At 35.9% G+C, this 23101-nt stretch overlaps 1 protein-coding gene across 3 annotated transcripts in view; it reads right to left on the bottom strand.

Annotated features, from left to right (window-relative positions):
* Positions 1-4109: 4109 nt before the first annotated feature.
* The window catches only part of FYB1 (FYN binding protein 1), a 164313-nt gene continuing 145321 nt past the window's right edge, over positions 4110-23101 (bottom strand). For all 3 annotated transcript variants that reach the window (XM_043887611.1, XM_043887613.1, XM_043887612.1), the window contains 6 exons: positions 21798-21864; positions 18832-18922; positions 17691-17853; positions 9369-9402; positions 7007-7038; positions 4110-6224 (listed from right to left, as the gene is read on the bottom strand). In XM_043887611.1, the coding sequence (XP_043743546.1) occupies positions 6202-6224; positions 7007-7038; positions 9369-9402; positions 17691-17853; positions 18832-18922; positions 21798-21864 (410 nt within the window). In that variant the 3' untranslated portion in view covers positions 4110-6201. The remainder of the gene's footprint in view (positions 6225-7006; positions 7039-9368; positions 9403-17690; positions 17854-18831; positions 18923-21797; positions 21865-23101) is intronic.

Below are 23101 nucleotides of genomic sequence, written 5' to 3'. Positions count from 1 at the left end.
CAACTCAGCCCTGTAAACAGGGGATTCCCCTGTAGCTCAGTCAGTAAAGAATCTGCCTGCAAAGCAGGAGACCCAGGTTCGATTCCTGGGTGGGAAAGATCCCCTGGAAAAAGAAATGGCACCCCACTCCAGTATTCTTGCCTGGAGAATCCCATGGACAGAGGAGCCTGGCAGGCCATAGTCCATGGGGTCACAAGAGTCAGACATGACTTAGCAACTAAACCACCACCACCTGTGGACAGAGCTTGTATTCCATTATTTGCCACAGGCCCCACCATTCTTTATTGTCCTTACACCAAAGATAAGTATCAGTTGCCAGTGATCATCATGTTGACATCACGGTGTTTCTTATAGGATAGAACCATTTCTCTATGCCTCTATCAAAAGTGAACAAGGAAAGATAGAAGAGAACTTAGAATATACAAATATCTATCTATACATTTCTTATAGAGAAATATTGCTAATGTGTTTAATATGCAAACAAAATACACAGTTGTCTTTTGTATATATACATGCACACATACATACCTTGGCTGCTTTACTCATGAGGTCAGGTTTCCTTTTCTTGGTAGCACTCTGATTTTTGTATTGGGAAATTATCTTCCCACCATTGAATATAGTCTTGTTCGAGAGGATGATTTTTGGTGACTTTCTTTAAATTGGGAGTCAAAGAAGTAAGAGCCTCCCTGCCCCCACCATGTAAGCAAGTACATGACTTAACCACAGTCAATGGTTTTCTCTCTGTAGGGACTTTGACTCCATGAGTGAGTTATGCAAAGGCAACAGTTAATTTATGTTGCTTGCAGCCAGGAACTCTGAATTTTTATCTAAACTCGAGTAGGAAAACCATTAACAAGTTGTCATTTAAACATGCCTTAAAAAAAATTATTCAGTCATTTTTAGCTGTGGTTGGTCTTTGTCGCTGAGCACAAGCTTTCACTAGCTGCAGCAAGTGGGGTCTACTCTCTAGATGCAATGCACAGGGTTTTCCTTGTGGTGGCTTCTCTCATTGTGGAGTATGGGCTGTCGGCTGTATGGGCTCAGTGGTTGTGGCACACAGGTTTAGTTGCTCTGTGGCACGTAGGATCTTCCCCGACCAAGGATTGAACCAGTGTCCGCTGCATTGCAAGGCAGACTCTGAACCTCTGGACCATCAGGGAAGCCCCTTTTTGACATTTGGAAAACTCTTCTAATTCAATAAGTTGTGAAGACACTTACAGAGGAATTGTTGCATGTGGAAAACCGCCCAAAGATGAGAGAGGTACCTGTTGCACATTTATTATTTTGCCAAATTTGCAGTTAAAGCTGAAGACTGTGACTATGCCCCAGCCTACTCTAGGAGACCATATACACAGCCTAATATTTTCCTCAGTTAAATAGAGGAAACTGAATTGGAAAATAGACTTGCTGTTCAGTTGCTAAGTCATTTCCCACTCTTTGTGACTCCATAGACTGAAGCATATTAGGCTTCTCTGTCCTCCACTATCTCCTGGAGTTTGCTCAAATTCATGTCCATTGAGTAGGTGGTGATGCTATCTAATCGTCTCATACTCTGCCTCATCCTAGAGAAAGCTGAACACCAAAGAATTGATGCTTTTGAATTGTGGTGCTAGAGAAAACTCTTGAGAGTCCTTTGGACTCCAGGAGATCAAACCAGTCAGTCCTAAAGGAAATTAACCCTAAATATCGATTGGGATAACTGATACTGAAACTCCAATACTTCGGCCACTTGATTTGCAGAGCTGACTCATTGGAAAGACTAGATGTTGGGAAAGATTGAAAGCAAAAGAAAATAGATGCTTCTATTATAAAAACCAGGATGACTACCTCCCTAGGTGTTTCAGAAGATATCAAATTAAAAAAAAAAAAGATGTCCACCCTGTAACCTGAAACTCAGATGTAGGAACTGGACCTGGTTGAGACATTGGGTTTAGTATTATATTATTTATATTTATTGTGTTAAATCTTAAGTGTTTCAATGTCACTTTCAAATTTGTTGGTGTTGTTTAGTTGCTAAGTCATGTCCGACTCTTGTTACCCCATGGAATGTATCCTGCCAGGCTCCTTTGTTCAAGGGATTTCCCAGGCAAGAATACTGGGTTGGGTTGCCATTTCCTGCTCGAGGGAAACTTCTCAACCCAGGTATAGGAGTATAAAACAAGTAAGACAGATTCTTTACTTTTAAGGAGTTCTGTTTAACGATGAGTCATTGGACATGAAAAGTGAAGGAGCAGAAGCAGAGAAACTTTTGGGTTTCGAGCTTGAGTGAATGGATGGTTGATTTGTCATGGAAATAGAATCTATAGGAGGAATCATCAGCTGAAAAGGGAAAAGAGGTTGAGTTTAGTTTTGAGTCATGTGAGTTAGAGGTACTGTGGGATATCCACATAACCTTGACTTGAGAGTAATTGTAGCAGAGACCAGACTGCAGTAAGTTGAAGATTGAATATAACTTGAGAATGTAGTAGAGGGTGAATAGGGGCCAGGGCTTCACATTAAATTCATATTTAGAGGTAATTAAAAATTGAAACCAACAAGAATCTATTATATTGCACAGGGGATTGTACCCAATGTTTTATAATAATTATCAAACAATAATTTTATATTAGATTATATATATGTATAACTGAATCACTTTGCAGTATGCCTGAAACTAACACAACATTGTAAATCAACTATACTTCAATTAAAGAAAATTGATGGAAACAATTCTTCACCAGATATTCTGATTCAGTTGATCTGAGGAGGATGTGCATTTTTACAAACTCTCCAGCGCTACGGTGGTCAGTGTAGGTCTTCTGGAAAGCAAACACCAAGATGGAGTGAAAATGCAGTAAAATGGGAGACGAAAGTGAAGTCGCTCAGTTGTGTCCGACTCTTTGCGACCCCATGGACTGTAGCCTACAGGCTGTCCATCCATGGGATTTTCCAGGCAAGAATACTGGAGTGGGTTGCCATTTCCTTCTCCAGGAGATCTTCCCGACCCAGGGATTGAACCCCGGTCTCTGGCATTGTAGGCAGATGCTTTACCATCTGAGCCACCAGGGAAGTCAAAGTAGGAGATGGGGGAGGGGCAAATACATGTGTCAGAGGAAATGGGAGGAAGGCAGGGAAGGCTGGAGGAGTCAACAGTGAGCAAGGCAAGTCTGAACCCAGAAAGGGAGGAGGAAGAGATGGTTGGGGCAAAGCGTCTCAGAGTGATATGATGGTCAGGAAGGGCTAGCCAGGTTGTTGGAAGGTTTTGTATCTTTCAGGAATAGGCCTGCCACACTCAATTGCTGGGTACATAGGAGCAGTCTGTAGGAAGGCTGGCATTGGCAGGACTGAGGCCTTTGGTTAATTAAGCTCTCTGTGGTTGAAGGTCCATGAGGCAAATTTTCCTGGCTGCCACACATAATATACTTTTTTGGGGTTGGGGGGCCACATCTCATGTGACGGTCTTTCTTCCTTGACCAGGGACAGAACCCAGGCCCCAAGCAGTGGAAGCATGGAGTCCTAACCACTGGACCACCAGGGAATTCCATATACCATACCATTGAAAGACAACAAAGTGAGGAAAAGAAGATAGAACAGACTGTAGTTAGAAGGGTATTTGGATGGTAGGCAAGATTTCCTGTTTTTCAAGCAGGAAAGACTTGAGTATGTTTGCAAGCCTAAAGGAGGGAATTTGCATAATGGGAGAAAAAGAAAAGAGGAAATGTAAGAGGGAAAAAGGGATGGGGAAGAAGTGAGAGAGGGGGGTTGAGAATGAAATAATTGTGAAAGAAGAAGACTCCAGAGAAGGCAGGAAAACGTGAGATAACAGGTTGTGGCTTTGGCTCTGAGTGGTGACATCTTATTTTCTGGGTTAGTGTCTGGATATGGATTAAGGCTGCACCTTGTAGGATATTCGAAGCATTTGCACTTGGTTATCTCAATTTCTATCACAAAAACAGGAGGCAGATATCAGGGACATCAGTGGTGGAAGGTTTGGTTTGAATCAGAGGTATCCCATCCTCTGAGGCCGAAGCCAAGAGGTAAGAATGGGCTCAGAGTCTTACACAGATATGGGATCAGTTAAGGAACAGAAAGCCTGCTAGACTTGATTTCTCGATAAGTAGGAGGCAAAGTTATCTGCTAAAGGTATTATTTATTTGTCACTCTTCTCACATGACAAAATTCCTTATGTAAAACCAAAACAAATAATATTTAGTATATTAAAATTAATACTTCAGATATTTCCTTTATATTAAGGCAATTACCTATTATATAAATCTTTCACAGGCATGTATCTGTTTCTTTGTGTATGAACCAAAATTCTAAAAGATTCTCTTGATATAATTTAGCATTTTTAAAACTGACATTGTATTGAGTTTATACTATTCTCAATCAGAAGAAAAAATTAGTGGAAACCCACTGTCAGTGTATTCTGTATATTTGTTACCTGATTTAACAAACAAAAACCACATTTGGATGATGTAATTTTATCTGGTTTTAAAGTAAATTCATCACATGAGCAAATACTGGCTCCCTCTATCAAAAATTAGACATCAAAATATTTCATAATTGGAAGGGGCCTTTTAAGATCAGTGTCTTCTAACCTGGGGGCCTCAGACTACCAGAATCTATACATGGAACTATAGTAGTTGATAATCTATTTTTACATTTCAAAGTACCTAGTAGAAATCCCACTTAACCCATATGAAGACTTTGAATTCTTTTACAATTACTTGGAGTTATTTCAATTCAGAGGGGCTACTCTTCAGACTCTCCAATGGGTGGGCCTTTGAAATATTAAACCATGGATAATGCATTAATCATTATTTCATCACTGAGTTTTAAAAATCAGCAAAAGCTTCTAAAACACAGGGCTAGGGCAGAGGAAGATTATAGAAGTTAACTGATAGTGAAAACATTGGGAAAAACTGACTTAGTCTAACCCTGAAATTTGCAAATGAGATAACTATTAATAGGAGGAGGATTAATAATTTATCCAATATCACATCAAGGTTCATTAATAGCAGAGCCAGTATTGGGATTTGCTCAATTCATATTTTGTTTTAGTCACTAAGTCCTGTCTGACTCTTTTGCGACCCCATGGACTGTGGCCTGCCAGGCTCCTCTGTCTATGGGATTTTCTAGGCAAGAATACTGGAGTGGGTTGAAGTTAAAAAAGTTTCCTAATATACTCTTTTCTTGGGTGTTAGGTCTCCTCAGTTTGTGTCATGTTTAGTGTTCTTAGCATTTGGAACCCAAATGATTCACATTTTGTTTTGGGGTTGTTTTTGGTTGAGTATGTACTAATAGGAAACACAGCCCAAACGCTAAGATTTATTAATTTATATTCCCTCTGTTGGCCAGCTTTCCAGTAAAATGGTTTAAATTTTTTTCCATAGAGGTAATTGAAAAACAAAAACCTTTAAAAGAGGCTTCATAGAAAAGAGGTGCATTAAAGCCTAGTTACTTTCAAACTTCATTCTTCATAATTTTAGGGTAGTCTTCATTCATATCCACTCTACTTACAATAGCACTTTAAACAGAATTATACTGTTAGCGTACAATTCTACAAAAAGAAAACATTTTAGACTCTTCCACCATTTTAATCTTAGGTGTGTATAGGAATTGCATACATTCTCATCAAATAATTAAAACATATTCACAATTAACAAATAGAGACAAACTTTATACAAAAGTTCCACTACTACTTTCATTTTTAAAAACATCTAACCCACCAATAAGAGAGGAGATAGCCCTGCCTTTTAAAAGCTAGGTAATTTGAATGGAGAATATAAGATATGATCATTAGAAGTACAAACAATAGTTTTCCCTCTTAGGAAAAGTCTAAAAATTTCCTTCCATTTATTTTTTGTTGTTCTTTATGTTTCTTTAGACAACACAGTCATTTCTTCTCAAATGATTTTTTTAGGAAGAGTTGTCTATTGATGGACTAAAAGAAGTGCCTTCATTGTAGCTGAGGCAGAACTGGGTTTTTAATATTTCTTACATCTCATAAATGCAGTCTTCTAAGATGTTGATTAGGCAGAGCTATCACTTTCCAAGTGCAAAATTTCAAGATGTATAAAAGTAATTTGGAATTTTTTAACAAAAGTACTAAGTAGCTTTGTGCATTCATTTTCTATGATACTCGATAACACAGGCCAATTAAAATCCAGACTTCACACTGATGTCAAATGAACGTAGCAGAATGACCAAAACTGAGAGCTAGTCGTTGTCATAGATGCAACCTGAAAGAAGAAAACAGAAATTTAAATTAGTTACACAAAATACATATCCTCTAAGTGTTCACACACTGGAAATGTAAATGATTCATACTCTCCTAGTTTAGGATTAAGAAAAAGTAGCATTGGCTCATTTTATGAAAAAGCAGTTAAATGGAAGGCCATATATTTATTTAGCATTCATTGCTCAGTGTACTTTTCCAAACAAAGTTTCTGGATAAATCTATTCTCTATCAAAATGCGACTCAGGATTATTTAATCTGAAACTTTATTAAATGTATTTTTTGAAAGTAATTCTGGATGAGGAAGAAAATATTAAGCATCAGTAAGAATCGTACATTTAAAAGGAGACTAAAAGGAACATTACACTATGCTTCATTTAAGGTGAGATTAAATTTTTAGATCATAATTTAGAAGTGTTCAATGCTTAGATAATACTAATGAGTAATACATGTTATGAAATATTTACCTATTTATTGTCCAAGCACAGATATTTTTTGTGGATAAAAGCAATTCTTATTAATATTCATGGTATAATGAAAAATTCACTAAGTATTTTTATTCTTTTATTTTCAAAGGAAATGAAGAGATTTTCTCTTGATTTCCAGTCATGTACAAAAATAAGTTTTTTTAATTATACCAAGGTATTTACATTTCCTAACATTTTCAGGTGATTCAAATTCTGATCAGATTGGAAGGCTCTTGTTAATCCAGTAAGCTATTTCCAGTATCTGTAAGAACAGTAAATTCACCATTCTTCCCTGTGGTGGGTGCCACATGAGACTTACCATCAGCAATATCATCATAAATCTCTCCATCACTGTAAAGTAGAAAATAAATTTTACTTTAATGACATAATCTTCTTAATATTAAAGTAACACTTAGGTTAAAAGTTTAATAACATTATTTCATGTCATACAAGACATTTAAGGATGAGAAGTATGATGATGATGAGGATTATGTGTTATACAGTTATAAATGGGAAGAAATTTCATATACATCTGCATCCCCTTTCATTGACTTAATCTAATCTTCTGTTTCATTCTTAAACACACACGCATGCACACACACACACAACTTATTCCATATCATAGACATACAGAATAGTGAAAACATGCCCCAAGAGCACAGACTATGCCTTATTCATCTTTCAATTGAACTATAAGCCTAGCATACATCTGTCCTTGGTTAAGAAATGTTTGTTGAACTGAACAAACTGAAAAATCAAGGCACAGTACTCTACTGGGGGGCCTAATCCAAAACTCTGATGAATTCTTTATGTTTGTTAATATCAGATGTATACTACTTTCATATGAACTTCAAGTGTTGAAGGAAATACAAAAATATTTGGTATAGGAAATGGGTATATCATTTTTACAATATTTCTAATTATAATTTGTAAATATTAATTAAAAAATATATAAGTATTGGTTACAAAATAAGCAGCCAGGATATTGTTCATAAAGTGATTCTTATGTTATATAATTTTAAAAAGTTTGTGGTTATAGGTAGCATTCATAATAATAGTTTGTGACTTTTACACATTTTAGGTTTTATCTGATCCTGAATCTTTGTGACATATTCTATTTCACACACACACCGAGTCCCTCCTATGTACCAGGAGACTTATAAGTAAGACGCAGCCTTTATTTCTAGAAGCTTATAAGCTAATGGAGAGAATGACATGCAAGTAATTAAAACAGAATTATAAATATTAACAGAACCTTGAAATGGAGGACACGGTTTTGAAGTGCAGAAATGTGAGGTGAGTTGGTCACTTAGACCAGACCTCCTCTTGGTTCCTGTACTACCCTTGTGCATTTAGAAGCAGCAGGCTTTTCAAATTGCTGCCAACCATGGCAGATGCCGTGAGTTCCCTATGTCTTCTGTTTGAATCCTTTTTCTGAGATTGAGGAAGGATTTGGCTAATGGAAATTTGATACAAATGCAAAGAGGACAGATGTTTTTTCTACCGTTCATTCAATAAACATTTATTAACTGTTCACTTCAATAGATGGTAAAGCAATAATTAGAGAGTACACTTTCTGAATTCTTTCTGAATCATCCTGTAATAATCACTGATGAAGATGTGGTCCCATTATTTGTCACACATTCTTTCCTTGAAATTTGTATCTTTCATAGAGTAAAGCCCATTGAAAAGTCCAATGCCTACTACTGTGATTAATGCTCTGAAGAAAACAAAAGTGTTATGGTTATTTTTCTCTTGATTCTTTACTAGTTTGCTGACAGAGCACTTAACCTTCCGTTGTCTCTTTCTGATGGTGTCAGGTTGTTTATGGATACAGTTTGTGAATCCTCTTTGATTTCTTAATTATGCTGAATTCTGTACATCTCTGGACTGGTGTATGACCTACTGTGATAATGGAGTTCATTTCTTGCACTGGTTTACTTGGAACAGAATCTTATAACATTGTGGGGGGCAGGAGGGAGAGGCGAGGGTGACTCTAATAGCATTAGTACCAGACCGTGACAATGTCCTCGTCATAAAAATAGAAGAATCATTGACCTCTATCTTTTCTTTTTGGCTTGCTTCCAAAAAAGGCAACTTAATACTCTATGATGCATGGTGTGAGTAAAGAAAAACCCTCAATTAGGAGCCAAACTATAAGCTGTTAACAGGTGACATTTGTACCTACTCTGCAGAAGCTATTGATCTCCGATCAATCCAATCAACTGCATTTTTGTTTTGTTTTGTTTTGTTTTGGAATCTTAGCTCCCTGATCAGGGATCAAACCCATACCCTCTGCATTGGAAGTTGAAATCTAAACCACTGGACTGCCAGGGAAGTCCCTCAACTACATTAATAGCTAGTGAAAAGTAAAGTATTAATGAAAATGCTAGCAATTTCGATCTGTACCAATGTTTGCTATGTCTGTCTCCAATGAATATATAAAACCAGCAATGGTATAATCATGAATGAGAAGGACTCCTCCTTTATATTTAAAAGAGTGACACTTAAAGCTAACTTCATTATGGATATACCATATTGATATTAGTATAGAGTATTGTTTTAAAATTTATTTATGATAGCTTAGTAGATTATGTTATTTAAATGATATTAGGAATCCTTCCTAAAGAAAAGAATATCATTCTTTTTGAAAGTATAGTAGGAGGAGAAAATAGGCTTACTTGTCCACCAAGTAGCTCCGAAGGACATAACCATCTAAGAAAGAAAAAGAAAATATATTTTATTAACAATATAAACTTGAAAACTCTCTACTATTTTTAAAGAAATTGAAATAGAATTTAATAATTAAAATATATAATATATTGAATAATTATATCCATCTCCAAATATGACTCATTTTTATGTGTCCACTTTTCTTTCTTTTTTCTCTCTCTCCTGTTTTCTGCCATTTACAATATTTCCTCCTTCTCCCTTAAATTAAAAACCAGTATTTTCTTTTCTAATCTACTGTATGTTGTAGCTCAAGCTTCTTTCTCAGTTTAATCTATTTCTTCAAGGTGTTACCCATATGGCACAATTTTAAGAATTTATTAAGCATAATTTCTCCAGTTATAAGAGTAGGTCACAGGGGTGTGTGCTTAGTCATTCAATCATGTCTGACTCTTTGCGACCCCACGGACTGTAGCCTGCCAGGCTCCTCTGTCCACGGGGATTCTCCATGCAAGAATACTGGAGTGGGTTGCATGCCCTCCTCTGGGTTGGATCTTCCCAACCCAGGAACCAAACTGGGGTCTCCTGTATTGCAGGTGGATTCTTTTATCAGCTGATCCACAAGGGAAGCCCAGGTCACGGATAGGGATTTTAAATATCCCCAGGTCTAAGACTTAACTTTTCAATTTTTTTTACACTGAACAGTCAGAACTGTATTCCACTCCCCTTTCAGATCTGCAGTCTAGTGGTTACTTGGGGGAGTGTACATTCTAAAAGGTTTCAAAACAGCTCTTTTATAATCAGTGTGAATGATCTTTCACTATTGCTTTTGCCACTTGACAGAATGTCAATGTTTGCATTTTCATCTTTCATGGAACAAATAATTATTAGAAGAACAGGTATCAGAGATTCCAGTGATTCCTCTGTTAAATAGAAAATAGACATTTTATACAGGAAAGCAAACAACTTTTTTCCACTTTATTTTTGCCCCCCTTGAGCAAAATATTCCTAAGAAAAAATATGGACTATTTTTCACAAGAAAATATCTGCTGACATCTAATTTACTAACCTTTATAGCTATTAGTTTTGTGCTAGCACCTAGTCACTATTGCCTGCTTGACATTAGTACCATTTATAGTTTTACCAATGAACATCTAAATAATTTCTTTCACTAAGTCAATTTATAGGTTTTGCTCCACCTCAGATCTGGTTTTGGGTTCTAAACCAGAGTAAACGTGTAAAAAATGACAAAGCAGGAAGTCATAAATGAAAATTAATACCAATGCTAATAAACTTACTTAAACATATTAATATATTGCCACTGACTTAGTATGCAAAAATTTTAAGCTAGAATCATATAACTGAAATTGTGCATTAAAATTTAAGGAAACAAACTTTCCCTTGAAATATTCCAGGGTAAAAATACGCCACCAAATATTCTGTCATGATTCACCACTTTTTGATAAAAATTGTTTATAAGAGTCATATTTGGAAAATAAAGAATCAAAGTTATCTCTGAATTCCTGTAGCATAGAGGTAATGAAGCATGTGTCAAAATGATAAAGACAGACTAAAGTAATATTTTTCTTGGAATATGAAAAAATTAGACCATGTTTTATCTTCCATTTTACTTCAATTAAAGCAGATGTGGAAAAAGTTAATATAAAGGTCATCCAAAATTAATATCTATGATCCTTGAGTTGCCTTTGATTCCACAGTTCTTTCATTTCACATTAACAAACTTAAAAAATTTAAGGTTAGACATCATCCATTTAGCATGATTTTTAAAGGGGGATAAGCTCATCTTTAATAAATTCAATTCTCTGTGTGTCTCTCAAAAGAGAAACTTTGTGCAAATAACAGACTTTTAGAACAAACTGCAGATTTTGTATCAGGGTTTCAATAGTGGAAATCTGTCTTTACCTGTATCTGTGTTTAGGGCTAACATAAAGTGTGAACCATTTCTACAGACAGTAAGAGTCAAATACTTTATTTTTTCGTTAGTTAAAATTGATGGCTATGTTTTCATCTTTAATTTTCTCTTAAAATGAATTGGAAAGTAAAACAACACAAGTTAAGTGTTCCCATGATATTCATGTTTAAATTAATAATTTAAAAATAACGACTGAAGCCTTCAATGATGAAGTCAATCTCTTTGTTAGTTGTCTGGGCTTTGTAAAGTATCTGAACTAAAATTAGAATGTAGACAATTAGGGAAATATATAAGAAATAAGAAAATATTGCCATAGAATGGAATTATTCTGGCATCAAATATATTTGTTGTCATTTGTAAAAAACATTTAGAAAGTCAAAAGAAACAAAATCCAAAATAAAGAATATAATCCTCATTTTGGAAATTAAAGGCTTTTATTTTCCTGTGCTAGAGGAGCCTGGCAGGCTACAGTCCATGGGGTTCTAAGAGTCGGACGTGACTTAGCGACTACAGCACCACCACCATAGGACATCTAGTTTTCTAAAACTCAATTATGCTAAAATTGTGTTGACATGGATAAAACACTATCTGTAATTAGGCGTACAACAGTCCTTTCAGTGATCAAAGTTAATAACTCACAATACAGTTTAATTACCTAATCTCACAAAATTAATTATAAAAAATATATTTTCTTAGCTTCTCAAACCTCTATTACATTTCCTCCTATATCTTGTCTGTTCAAGAGTTCTAACCACTTTTTCTTTTGAGGAAAGCTCTAATGTTGTTGCTGTTTTTGTAGTTGTGAGATACATAAACATCAATGATTGGGAACATTGTTTGAGAGCAAACATATTAAGGGATTGGAGCAGGGTTGGTCCTGCGCTGCTCTATTTTAGTTCCCTGAAATGATGTGATCATTTAGGGCTCATTAGCTATAAAATCACTATTAAATAGCATTTCTACAGGGTGAACAACTTTTAATACAGCATAGGTTTTGCTGTCTAGTACCTTTAAAAATCTCTGCTAAAACTTCATTCTATTAGAAGCATGATTCATGATAGTGTCAAAACAAGTGTCTTACCATGAATTTTTATACAATCTCTCCATTATAGTTCCTAGAAACAAATTTTTGTTTGCAGTAGAAAATATTCTCTTTGCTCACATATTCCAAGTACAACCATCATAGGGAACATTAATGAAAAATACAAACAATTGAAATAGAAAATCTCACCGTAGTTCTAAAACACGCAGAGGAGCTGCTGTGTTTAGTTAGCTCTATAATATGATGGACACTGGAACACCAGGGAGTCTCATATATCATATGAAATTATTATTTGGAAACTTCACATTCACAGAGCAGAACATAGAACACAGTGGCTTGAAACAAATGCTTTGAAATATGTGGTGGGGTAGAGCTAGTTAAGAAAGTCACACCCACCCCCTATACATGCCAGTTAATTTCTTCCCCTAACATTACTTGCTACAGGGCAGATGTGTCCTAGAACTAATGACTGACCTTTCGAAGGGCGTTGTGAATATAAAATTACCAAGGATATACGAAGCCATCTTTGGAATAAAATGAAAGAGATCGTTGTTCTAATATTTTCAAATTTTTTACTCCATAAAAATGAGGAATTGTATTATTTCCTTATCATTTCATTTGCTGTAAGCAAGCCCAGAAATGAAGTTAAATTTACTCAGTTTGGCCTCATGAAGTTTAAAAACAATAAAATCACATTGCATACTTTTACCCAGGCAAGTGAAACAATGTCCAACTTCAAGAGAAAATGCTCATAGTGGAATAGAAATTAAAAATGAAATGCAGTATATAATACTAAATATAAATTGTTATCCTAGTGTATTAGAAATGTTCTCTTTCCTCTCTTTTTCTCTCCGTACTTAGTTTTAGGGTTTCAAATCAGAAGAATTATTAAATTTCTGAATAAAATTTTTTTTCTTCAGTTAGTATGTGGAATGGAAAACAAAATTACCTAAGCAAAGAAATGATCAATTGGATTGGAGACATTCAAAGTACCTTTAAAATTCCCCTTCCTTTGATGCCCAAAGGAAATGGAGGACATTTTGACCACAAATAACTCAGCTCATGTCTCATTTCACATATTTTTGTAGGAAAATTTTCTCCAGGAGGTGGGAAACTCATAGCTTATGAGGCATTGAGTTAAGGAAAATGCACAAATATTATCAAGAAATTCTAAACATTTGGGAATGTGCCGTCAAATATGTATTTAAGATCTCAATGCCTCTACAATATGCTCTTCTACAAGTCTGTGGGCGAGACTTTTTCAAATGTGTTAATGCCAGTAAAAATGACTTGTACTCTATTCAACAGTGAGAAGGGATTACTGTTCATGCTTTAGCCTTGGATTTCTATCATTAGAAATTGTGTTTAAGTAAACTATGGTTTTCTCTCTCTCTTTTTTTTTTGCCAGATTAAAAAAGAATAGAAAGTAAGGAAAATGTTAGGATCACCGTGGTGCTGAATTGCAAATGCCATTACTGCGAATTACATGTAGAAAAAGGAACTGAAAGATTTAAAGTCTCTCAAATGATACACAACAAGTGAACTGAATCACTAACGCTTAAGACAGAGAACTTGTGTCTTAAAACAAGTTAAACTGTTCAACAGACTTCTTCCCACAAATGTCAGTATGTCAGATTTTCATCTGGTTAAACAATTGCAGTCTCCAAATTCTTATACTCAATTCAGCAAGTCCCAAACAAGGTACCAGGCAGTGCAGGATGTGTTGGCAATACAATGTTAACATTTCATTGAAGTTACTCTCAAACTCAGAGTCTAGTAAGAGTAATATGTTGGTAAAGCAATAAGGACAATTGCAGCAGTAACAATAGTGGTATGGTGGAGCAAGGGAGAGATTGATTGTGTTAGGTAGGCTAGGGAGGAGGGAGTGAGTGTGCTTCCAATTTTAGATGACAACTGGTTTGTTTTTAATACATAAATTATGGGCATTTTAAATAGAATAAAATAGTATAGAAGGGTGAAATAGCATAATTTACTCAGGCAATGACAAGTCGGTAGTCTGTATTTCTGAAGTATCAGCTGCAGATGGGAAATAGTTGATGAGGGGAAGGCTAGATCATAAATGATTTTATATACTAACCGTAAAGACTTCATGTTTTTAAAAATAATATTTGGGTAACAGTGTGGTGAGTGGACTGGCTGAGAGTAATGGTAAGGGAATCATATCCTTTGAAAGGTTATTGGAATAATCCAGATGAGGGAGGGTTAAATCCACACAGCAACTGTCCCAAATCCTATAGTAATATTTGAGGAATGGATCAGACATTAAGAAAATTAAAAATGTCAAGGATTCAGTTCAGGGAAAGAATAAGGAGCAATTTTGGAAAAATTAAGAAAGATAAGAGATTTGGGAAAATAAAAGGGAAATGAAATAAATCTGATCATTGAATTGTGGAATAATGCAATTGAAGATGCTTTTGATGGCCCTCCCATGTACTTTCACCCTCATGATTTCAGAGCTTTGTGGTTCGACTTGCAACTGATAGTAATTGCATTTTCTATTTATTTACGGATGGCTTTCTTTTTCTGGCTTCCCATAACTCTCGTTGTCTGCTTTTTCAGTGTCCTGAATGACTGGCCACATGCCCAGGGGTAGGCTTCAATTCCTGATGGACAGGAGTTGATGTATAAATACCCCTGTTTGTTTCCCACTGGATGGGATAACACTGCTGTTTGAGTCTGCCAATGAAGAAATGAGAGATGTGGGTTCAATCCCTGGGCCAGGAAGATCCCCTGGAGGAGGGCATGGCAACCCACTCCAGTATTCTTGCTGGGAGAATCTCATGGACAGAGGAGCCTGACAGTCTACAGTCTATAGGGTCGCAAAGAGTTGGACACGGCTGAAACAACTGAGCATGCAAGCTCCACCTACCCAAATGATACCTCTTTTTGATAACAAGGTTTTATTAGCTGTCTTCTCTTCCCAGTCTACTCTGCCACTTGACCACAGGAGTTTCCCAGACTCACCTTCCAACTGGGGAGGCCAAACTAAGACAAAGTCCAGGTCAAAGGAAGTTTTTAAATAAACAACAACTAGTATACAGGATATAATAAGATAATTTTCATTCTGTTTGAGATGAACCCCAAACCACCAAAGAATTGAATTAGCTATTCGTGACCTTGGGAACTGTAAACTGCATTGGTCCTACACCAGGGGAAAAAAAGGATAAAAGTAACAAGGAACCCTTGATTTTATCATGTAATGTTTTCACTTCTCATTTTTAACAGATGATAAATTCTTAAGAGGATGGGAGCCCTCCACTATTTATACTAGTATTTAGAATGATTGATGTCCAAATAGAAAATGACAGCAGATTACAAATTATCCCTGAATGGCTGCTTTTTCTCCTGTTTAAGGTCTGTTGATTCCTAGATAGGAGTCTACTCCAAATTTCAATTTTTGATGCTGAATCTACATCTGCCCATCTGTATCTATACATGTTTGTTGCTGAGGTCATTTACATCCTGTTACTCAGAGTCTGTTCTGTGGACTAGCAGCATGAAATACATGAGACCTTGGGAAAACTCCTCACCTCAGATCTACTGAATTAAAATCTACATTTTTAACAAGATCTCTGTGAAGTGTATGTACTTTTAAGTCGAGGAGAATTGATCTAGATGGGATCTGTTGTTAAGGACAGGAATCTCCAGACAGCAGGTCAAAATAAGCCTGAAATTTGTCCTCTGGAGAAAAGTCCATATAACAAGCATTAGAACAATTGTCTGTTGTGAAAAATGTGACATAATTGGAAAAGCAGAGGGAAAGAAACTTAGGCCCATCACCCTGCGCATGCGTGCATGCTTATTCGCTTCAGTCTTGTCCAGCTTGCTGTGACTCTATAAACTGTAGCCTGCCAGGCTCCTCGGTCCACAGGATTCTCCAAGCAAGAACACTGCAGTGGGTTGCCATGCCCTCCTCCAGGAGATCCTTCTGACCCAGGGATTGAACCAGTGTCTCTTACGTCTCCTGCATTGGCAAGTGGGTTCTTCACCTCTAGCGTCACCTGGGAAGCAACCCCCTCCATCGCCCTCATCAGCCATTATTAACATTTTCGTTTTATTTACATATTTTTTAAACATGGCTATAAATAAATCCCATCCTTTATTAAGCAGGCTTCTTGTTTCTGTTACTAATGGATCATGAGCATTTCCTCATGTTACCATAATCATAATGGAAAATATTCGATTTGGTATATTCATCATAACTTTAATAATTTAAAAATCTTGAACATTAAAAAAATATTTTGGCAGCCCTTTAAAGCATGCAGTTATCTGCATTTAAGACCATTCCTTAGGGTGTGTGTTCACAAATCCTGTATTGAATGGGTGTATTCTTTGTCTCCTGCAGTGCTGTCTTCAAATTATCTCCGTGACCTTCTAGTCTAAACACTACATACCCCTGCCTGTTATCCTTTGTACCCACATTCCATTTTTCCCTTTTACAGCCAACCACACCTTGTCCATAAAAACTCTAGATTCATTTTCCCCACCCTTGAGTCACTGTGTTTTATTCTTAAAAGATCCATTTTCGTTCCTGTCCCTGAGTCACCTTCCTGTCATTAAAATTGAACTCAGAGCTTGTGTTTTCCGTGCAGACTTACTGGGCTGATATGGGACAGCCAGGCTGGCTATTCAGTTTTAAATATAGGACAACAGAATTTTGACTTACTCTTCCCCGGACTTTAAACGAAATAAGCTACCTTTTAAAATTGGACAAAAATATTTCCATCTGTCAGCTTAAGTAGCTGTCAGAGAGGAAAGGACTGTCTTGTATTTATTTGGAAGAGTAGGTTATATTAAATGTGCCAAATAGGAAATGAAAACAAGTGAATTTGCAAGGTAGGAAAACTGGAAATGCTAGGTGTGACATATGAGATATAATTTTAAAACCAGACCAGAGCAAGAATCACTCAATTCTTTAGCACAGTGGTTCTCACTTTAGTGTACATAGGAACAAACTAGGAAAGACTTACAATCTCTGACCCCCAGAGCTCATGACTCAGCAAGTCAAATGTGGGGCTAGGGTAATGCAATTGTGATAATCGCATCAGACTTTTCTGATGCTGGGGGTCTGTGGGACCATATTTCCAGAAACATGAATTTGGCATTATCTTTGCAACTCAGTGCCAAATATAGCAGGTGGGAAATGAAAAAAATTAAAATGAAATACACTGATTCCAGCCCAGCAAGATCTCCAGTTTCTTAATGTGAATTTTCCAGAATTTACAAAGCATGGAATTTACAAAGCATGGATCAAAAAGAGTTTGGAGTGATCACTAAAACTTGTTTAGCTATTAAATGCTGGAGCGTCATATTTCTGAAGAGTAAGTAGTGACTTACATTTTCCTTCTTCATTCCTGCAGAGAACTTTTGTATCGTCTGTGTTTTGTATAACTTCCAGAGATTCTCCAGGCTTTATCTGTAGATCTCTGTTGCCCCACTTTTTAGAAGATAAGGAGGGTGCAACTTTGGTGGAATAGAGGACTCTAATTTCACCATCATACTGGAAAAATAAGGGAAAACATTTATTATTGATTGATGTGTATTATTAAAGTAATTCACTTATTGACAGACTTACTAAAAAATTTTGTTAAAAATGCCAGCAAAATTTCAAATTTTGTTAAAAAACTAGTTCCTTGTTATCTTTTCAAAAGATAACATAAGAAGATTAAAGAAAACTTTTTTGGAGAAAAATAACTTGCAACCTCACGAACCTAATATAATAATTATTTTTAAAATAAAAAAATTAAGATGTACATGTGTTTATTTGTCACACTCATTTTCTGCAAAATGATTACCATCAAAACTTCAATTCTGTTGGTTCGATCACTTTACATAATTACCATTGCTTCTTTGTAGTGAGAACATTTAAGATGTACTCTCTTAGGAATTTTCAAGTATGTAATACAGTATTGCTAACTATAATCACCATGCTGTAATTAGATCCCTAAACTTACTCATCTTATAACTGAATATTTGTACCCTTTGACAAACAGCTCCCCCTGCTCTCCACCTCTGGTAACCACCACTTTACTCTTGGTTCCTGTGGGTTTGGTTTTTTTAGATTCTACATATAAATGATATCATATAGTATTTGTCTCTGCCTCTTGTCTGACAATTTACTTAGCATAACGTTCTTGAGGTTCATCCACATTGTCACAAATGGCAGGATTTCCTTGTTTTTCATGATTGAATAATATTTCATATATATATATCACATCATTTTTAATCATTCTATTTTAAGCTTACCTTCTTATTGAGTTTCAAAGGACAGCTAAATTTAGATGATTACCACAGTATGTATATTGGGCATGTACAAGAGTTTGCTTAATTTCTTATAGGAATAAATCTAAATCTAAAACAAAGTTTGTAGAAAATAAAGGTGTTGTGATGGATAACTGTGATATTGATAGTTACACAGAAAATCATCAGTTTTTTCATTAGAGCTTTGAACTTTGTATAATATTTAATTGTAACATACTTTAAATTTTTTCCTGAAGTCTTTTTCTTCTTTTTCTTGCTTTTTTAGCTTCTTAGGGTCTTTTTCTTCGGCTTTGGTCTTGGGTCCTTGACTAGGATGGCAGAACACACATAAAACAACATTTAGTTTCAAAACATAAAAAGAATAGTGTATAATGGAGAATTCATAGCATTGCATTTTTGTTCAATTTCATTTTCAATTAATTATTTTTCTTACAATCTAGTACATTCACTGTGATAAATGATAACTTTTCTTAATGTAGAATATTCTTCAACAGAGTACAGGCTGAGTTAAAATGGAAGTTTGAGATTATCATGTTGAACAATATAAAATGACCAAAGTGTAGTTTAAACATTGTTACATATCAGCAATTTCAGATGATCCAACCTATTCTTAAATTCTCTATATTTTTCAACCCTTCCTAGGTAATCAAGTGGTTTGACTAATGTCATAGAAAAAAACTTTTTTAAAAAGGACATTAAAAAAAAATTTGACCATGCCATGCAGCTTGCAGGATCTCAGTTCCCCGACCATGGATTGAACCCGTGCCCTAGCACTGAAGGTGCTAAATCCTAACCACTCGACCATGAGGGAATCTCCCACCAAAGAACACTTTTTGAAAGATTGATTTTCATGGCTTAAAAATTTATCTATATATTAATTTTTTTATATCTACTTAAAATGAAGCCAAGGTTGTATCTTATGATATCAACTAAAGTCAGTTACTGTAAGAGAAGTGAACTGGTCTAAGGTAGTGATTCTCCAGCCCGGTCACAAATAGGATCACCTGGGAAATTTTTTAAAGATACCACTGCCCTTGTCTAAATCCTAGAAATTTTAATTACATTAAATTAATTAAAAATTCTAATTAATTAGGTTGAGTGAGGTCCAGGTACCGACACACAGATTTTAAAAGCCTCCAGGTGATTTAATCTGAAATCAAGGTTGTGAACCATTCCCCAGGATTAAATATGGTTGTTAGGAAAAGGCTGTGAATCTCTGTAGGAAGGAATTTTAAAAAGCAGAATATTTGTGACTAATGACAGTTTTTAAACACTGATATTAATTTTTATTTTGATTACCTAAGATAAAGCTTTGTTTGTAACTGAGCTATTTAAAATGTTTGAGTCTTAATTTTTCAATCTTAGAATTGAGTTTATTCACTGGGAGTGAATTAGTATACACTCTCCTGCCCTAAGTTCTGCATTGTCCCTCAGCGCCTTCTTCTGCAGGCTTCCCTGGTGGCTCAGTAGTAAAACATCTGCCTGCTAATGCAGGAGACACAGATTCCACCGTTGGGTTGGAAAGATCCCTTGGAGAAGGAAATGGCAACCCATTCCAGTATTCTTGCATGGGAAATTCCGTGGACAGAGGAACCTGGTGGGCTACAATCCACAGAGTAGGAAAGAGTTGGACCCAACTGAGCAACTAAAGGATACAATCTTCTGTCTGTTGGTGTCCTGGGCAGTGATGGAATCTCTGGCCCAGATTAGCACACTGGAGCAATCAGAACACACACGAATGTTAAAAAGGCCCCACAAGTGCTCTTGAAAGATAATTTATTGAAATTTATTTTTAAAAATGCAATGCTATGTTAGAGAATACACAATTGTCTTAAAACTCTGAAAACAAGCAATGGGAAAGAAAATAGTCCATACTGCATAATGTTGAATCAGCTGGGGCTTATTTTGCTTAAAGAAAAGGGCCAGTGGATGACTCTGGGTTCCTAGAGAGCTATTTAATGGAATGTGGTGGCATTTCTACAGTAATATTAAACACAAAAATGCATTTAAAACTATCAGGGGTAGAAGTGGCTTCCCTACGGTGAGGACTATTGGATTTTCCTTTCATGGAGCACTAAAAAATGAGAATGGTTCTCCTTTCACATTTCTGGTGTGTTTTGCCTGTAGAACTTGATCATCATATATGAATAACAACATATTTCCCCCTTAGTTTCTTTGATCTTGACACTGCCTCTTGTTCCGTAAAATTAGTTTAACAATGTTGGTAAAAAATAAATATTTACTTAGAGTTCCCTCATGCATTTTTTTACCAGTATAGCTCAGAAGACGCCGCTTACTATATTCCACTGATGTTACTTTCATCCTTTAACTGATCAATTCTGAGATCTTTTTATTCATCTTTCTTTTTTCTTGAAAAAGTTAAAGGTGTTCTTCCTTTTAGCATGTATCAGATCATCTCACATACTCACTGGAGCACAAGAAAGCATTCTACCCTGTTACATTCAATTTCAGAAGAATTTTCAAAAGGTACTTGATTTTAGATTTTCTTACAATTTTTGTCTAAAATTAAATTGAAGCCTTAGGGAAACTAAAGAATGTCACAATTGACTGTTGACTGTTTTTGTTGTTGTTGTTAGTTTGAATGGAACCTTTGAGAATCTGATGCTTTTGTAAAAATATGACATAACTTTTAAAAGTCCTTTCAAAATACAAATCTTGCTCTCATCTTTTTCACAGAAAGAAACAATCTTCTTGAGGAGGACTTAAAGCAGGTGGGTTAGGATTTGAGATACAAATTAAGCAGTGTCTTCAAGACAAACAGTGTTTGGGAAAAAGTAAAAATAAAGGGAGGGGATGAATTAGTGAGATCAATTGCTATCAGGCTTTCAGATATTTTCCCAGTGAACGAGAGAATAAATGAACGTAGACATTGGTGAGTCACAGGGCAGAGGATGACCAGGGGACCAGAAGGACCACTGGGGAAGGGGGGGGGGGGGAAGGGAGAAAAGGGGGGGGGGGGGGGGAGGGGAAGAGGAGGAGGACCTGGGCTATCCATTCATTCACAAACCTGGCAGAGACATCAGAGCTGGGATTAGGGAGAGGAGGACAGAGCCAACAGGATGGCACACAGTACAAACGCACCCTGCTGGGGTTTTGTCCAATTGAATGTTCTTGAACTGTCTGATTTTCATTACTTCACTGTAATGAGAACATTTTAATTACCTTATCTCTATTGGGGGAGGAGGGAAATCAGAGGCATCCACATCGTCATAAACTTCATCTCCCATGTCTAACAAAAGACAGAATAGCAAATGGTGAAACACTGTTAGTGGACATTTTGATATGAGCATTCAGTGATGTTTTTAATATAAAGATTGTTTTGAGGACAACAAAATAACTTTCCCTGAGGCCTCTGTACATTTCTCCTGTATGCATCACCTATTCTTTAAAGAGGAAAGATTTTTCTCTTCCTTGATGCTTGTGTTAAAATTCCCTCAGCAACAACAGTGACAATGATTATAACTACTGTTATCAGGAAAAAACCCTCAAATAGTAACTGAGATTAGTTGAAGATCCACAAGTATGAAGAATGGCAGGATTAGTTGATTGTTGACAAAGTCAATATTACTGGCCATCAGCAGCAGGTAAAAATATTTAAAAAGTACTCAAGAAACTTACCTTTGGGGTGCTATGATAATATCTATCATTTTACTTAGCCATAGATATATGGCTATGTCTTTGTCTATGTATCTATCTACTTATCTATCGATTTGTCTATAACTCTTTTTTACTCACTGATCTTCATTAACTTTTACCTTATAGTAATATTATCTGTGGCAGTACCTGAAAATAAAAGGTGCTTGTGTCAGAAGGTTTTGAGAATCAGTATTGGTGGAAAAGTGGCTATGACCTTAACTGCCTCAAGGATTTTTCCAATCTGCAGACACTTTTCTTCCTTCTAGACTTCTTGTTATTAAAGTTAGGGGCAGTGCTTCCTTTCTGCACCTACTAAGTTGCCCCACAGCAAATTAAGCTGAAGAGATGGCTTGAAAGGAGTACAAATGTTTTAAGGAATGATTAGCACAGAAAGTTTAAAATGCTCTCTAATAGTGGCAAGAATTTGATTTCCTTTAACTCCCCCTTGTTCTGTATATATGTACACACATATACATGCTGTATTTATATGTGCATATTTTCCTTCCACTCAGATTAACTAATTTCACAGTATAAAAACTTGTTAAGCTACATGAACAATCTAGAATAAATATATAAAAAATAATGACATATCACTGGTATTCAGAAGAGGAAAAATTACTGTTCCACGCACATGCACTTAAGACAAAATTAAAGGCAAAAGAAATCAAAACGAGCAATACAGTTTTTACTTAATTGATCACATTTGTTCCATTTTATACCTACTCTTTGTGGAGCTAAGTTTCTTGAGTACTTTTTAAAAATTATAGGTTAACACATAAGTTCATCATCAGTTATTAATCAATTTGAGCTACAGCCTTACATATTTTCAA

The sequence above is a fragment of the Cervus elaphus genome, chromosome 25 (genome assembly GCF_910594005.1).
Source record: "Cervus elaphus chromosome 25, mCerEla1.1, whole genome shotgun sequence".
NCBI classification, from domain to species: Eukaryota; Metazoa; Chordata; class Mammalia; order Artiodactyla; family Cervidae; genus Cervus; species Cervus elaphus.
The sequence above is the reverse complement of the archived record's forward strand: the minus strand, read 5'-3'. Positions and strand labels throughout refer to the sequence as shown.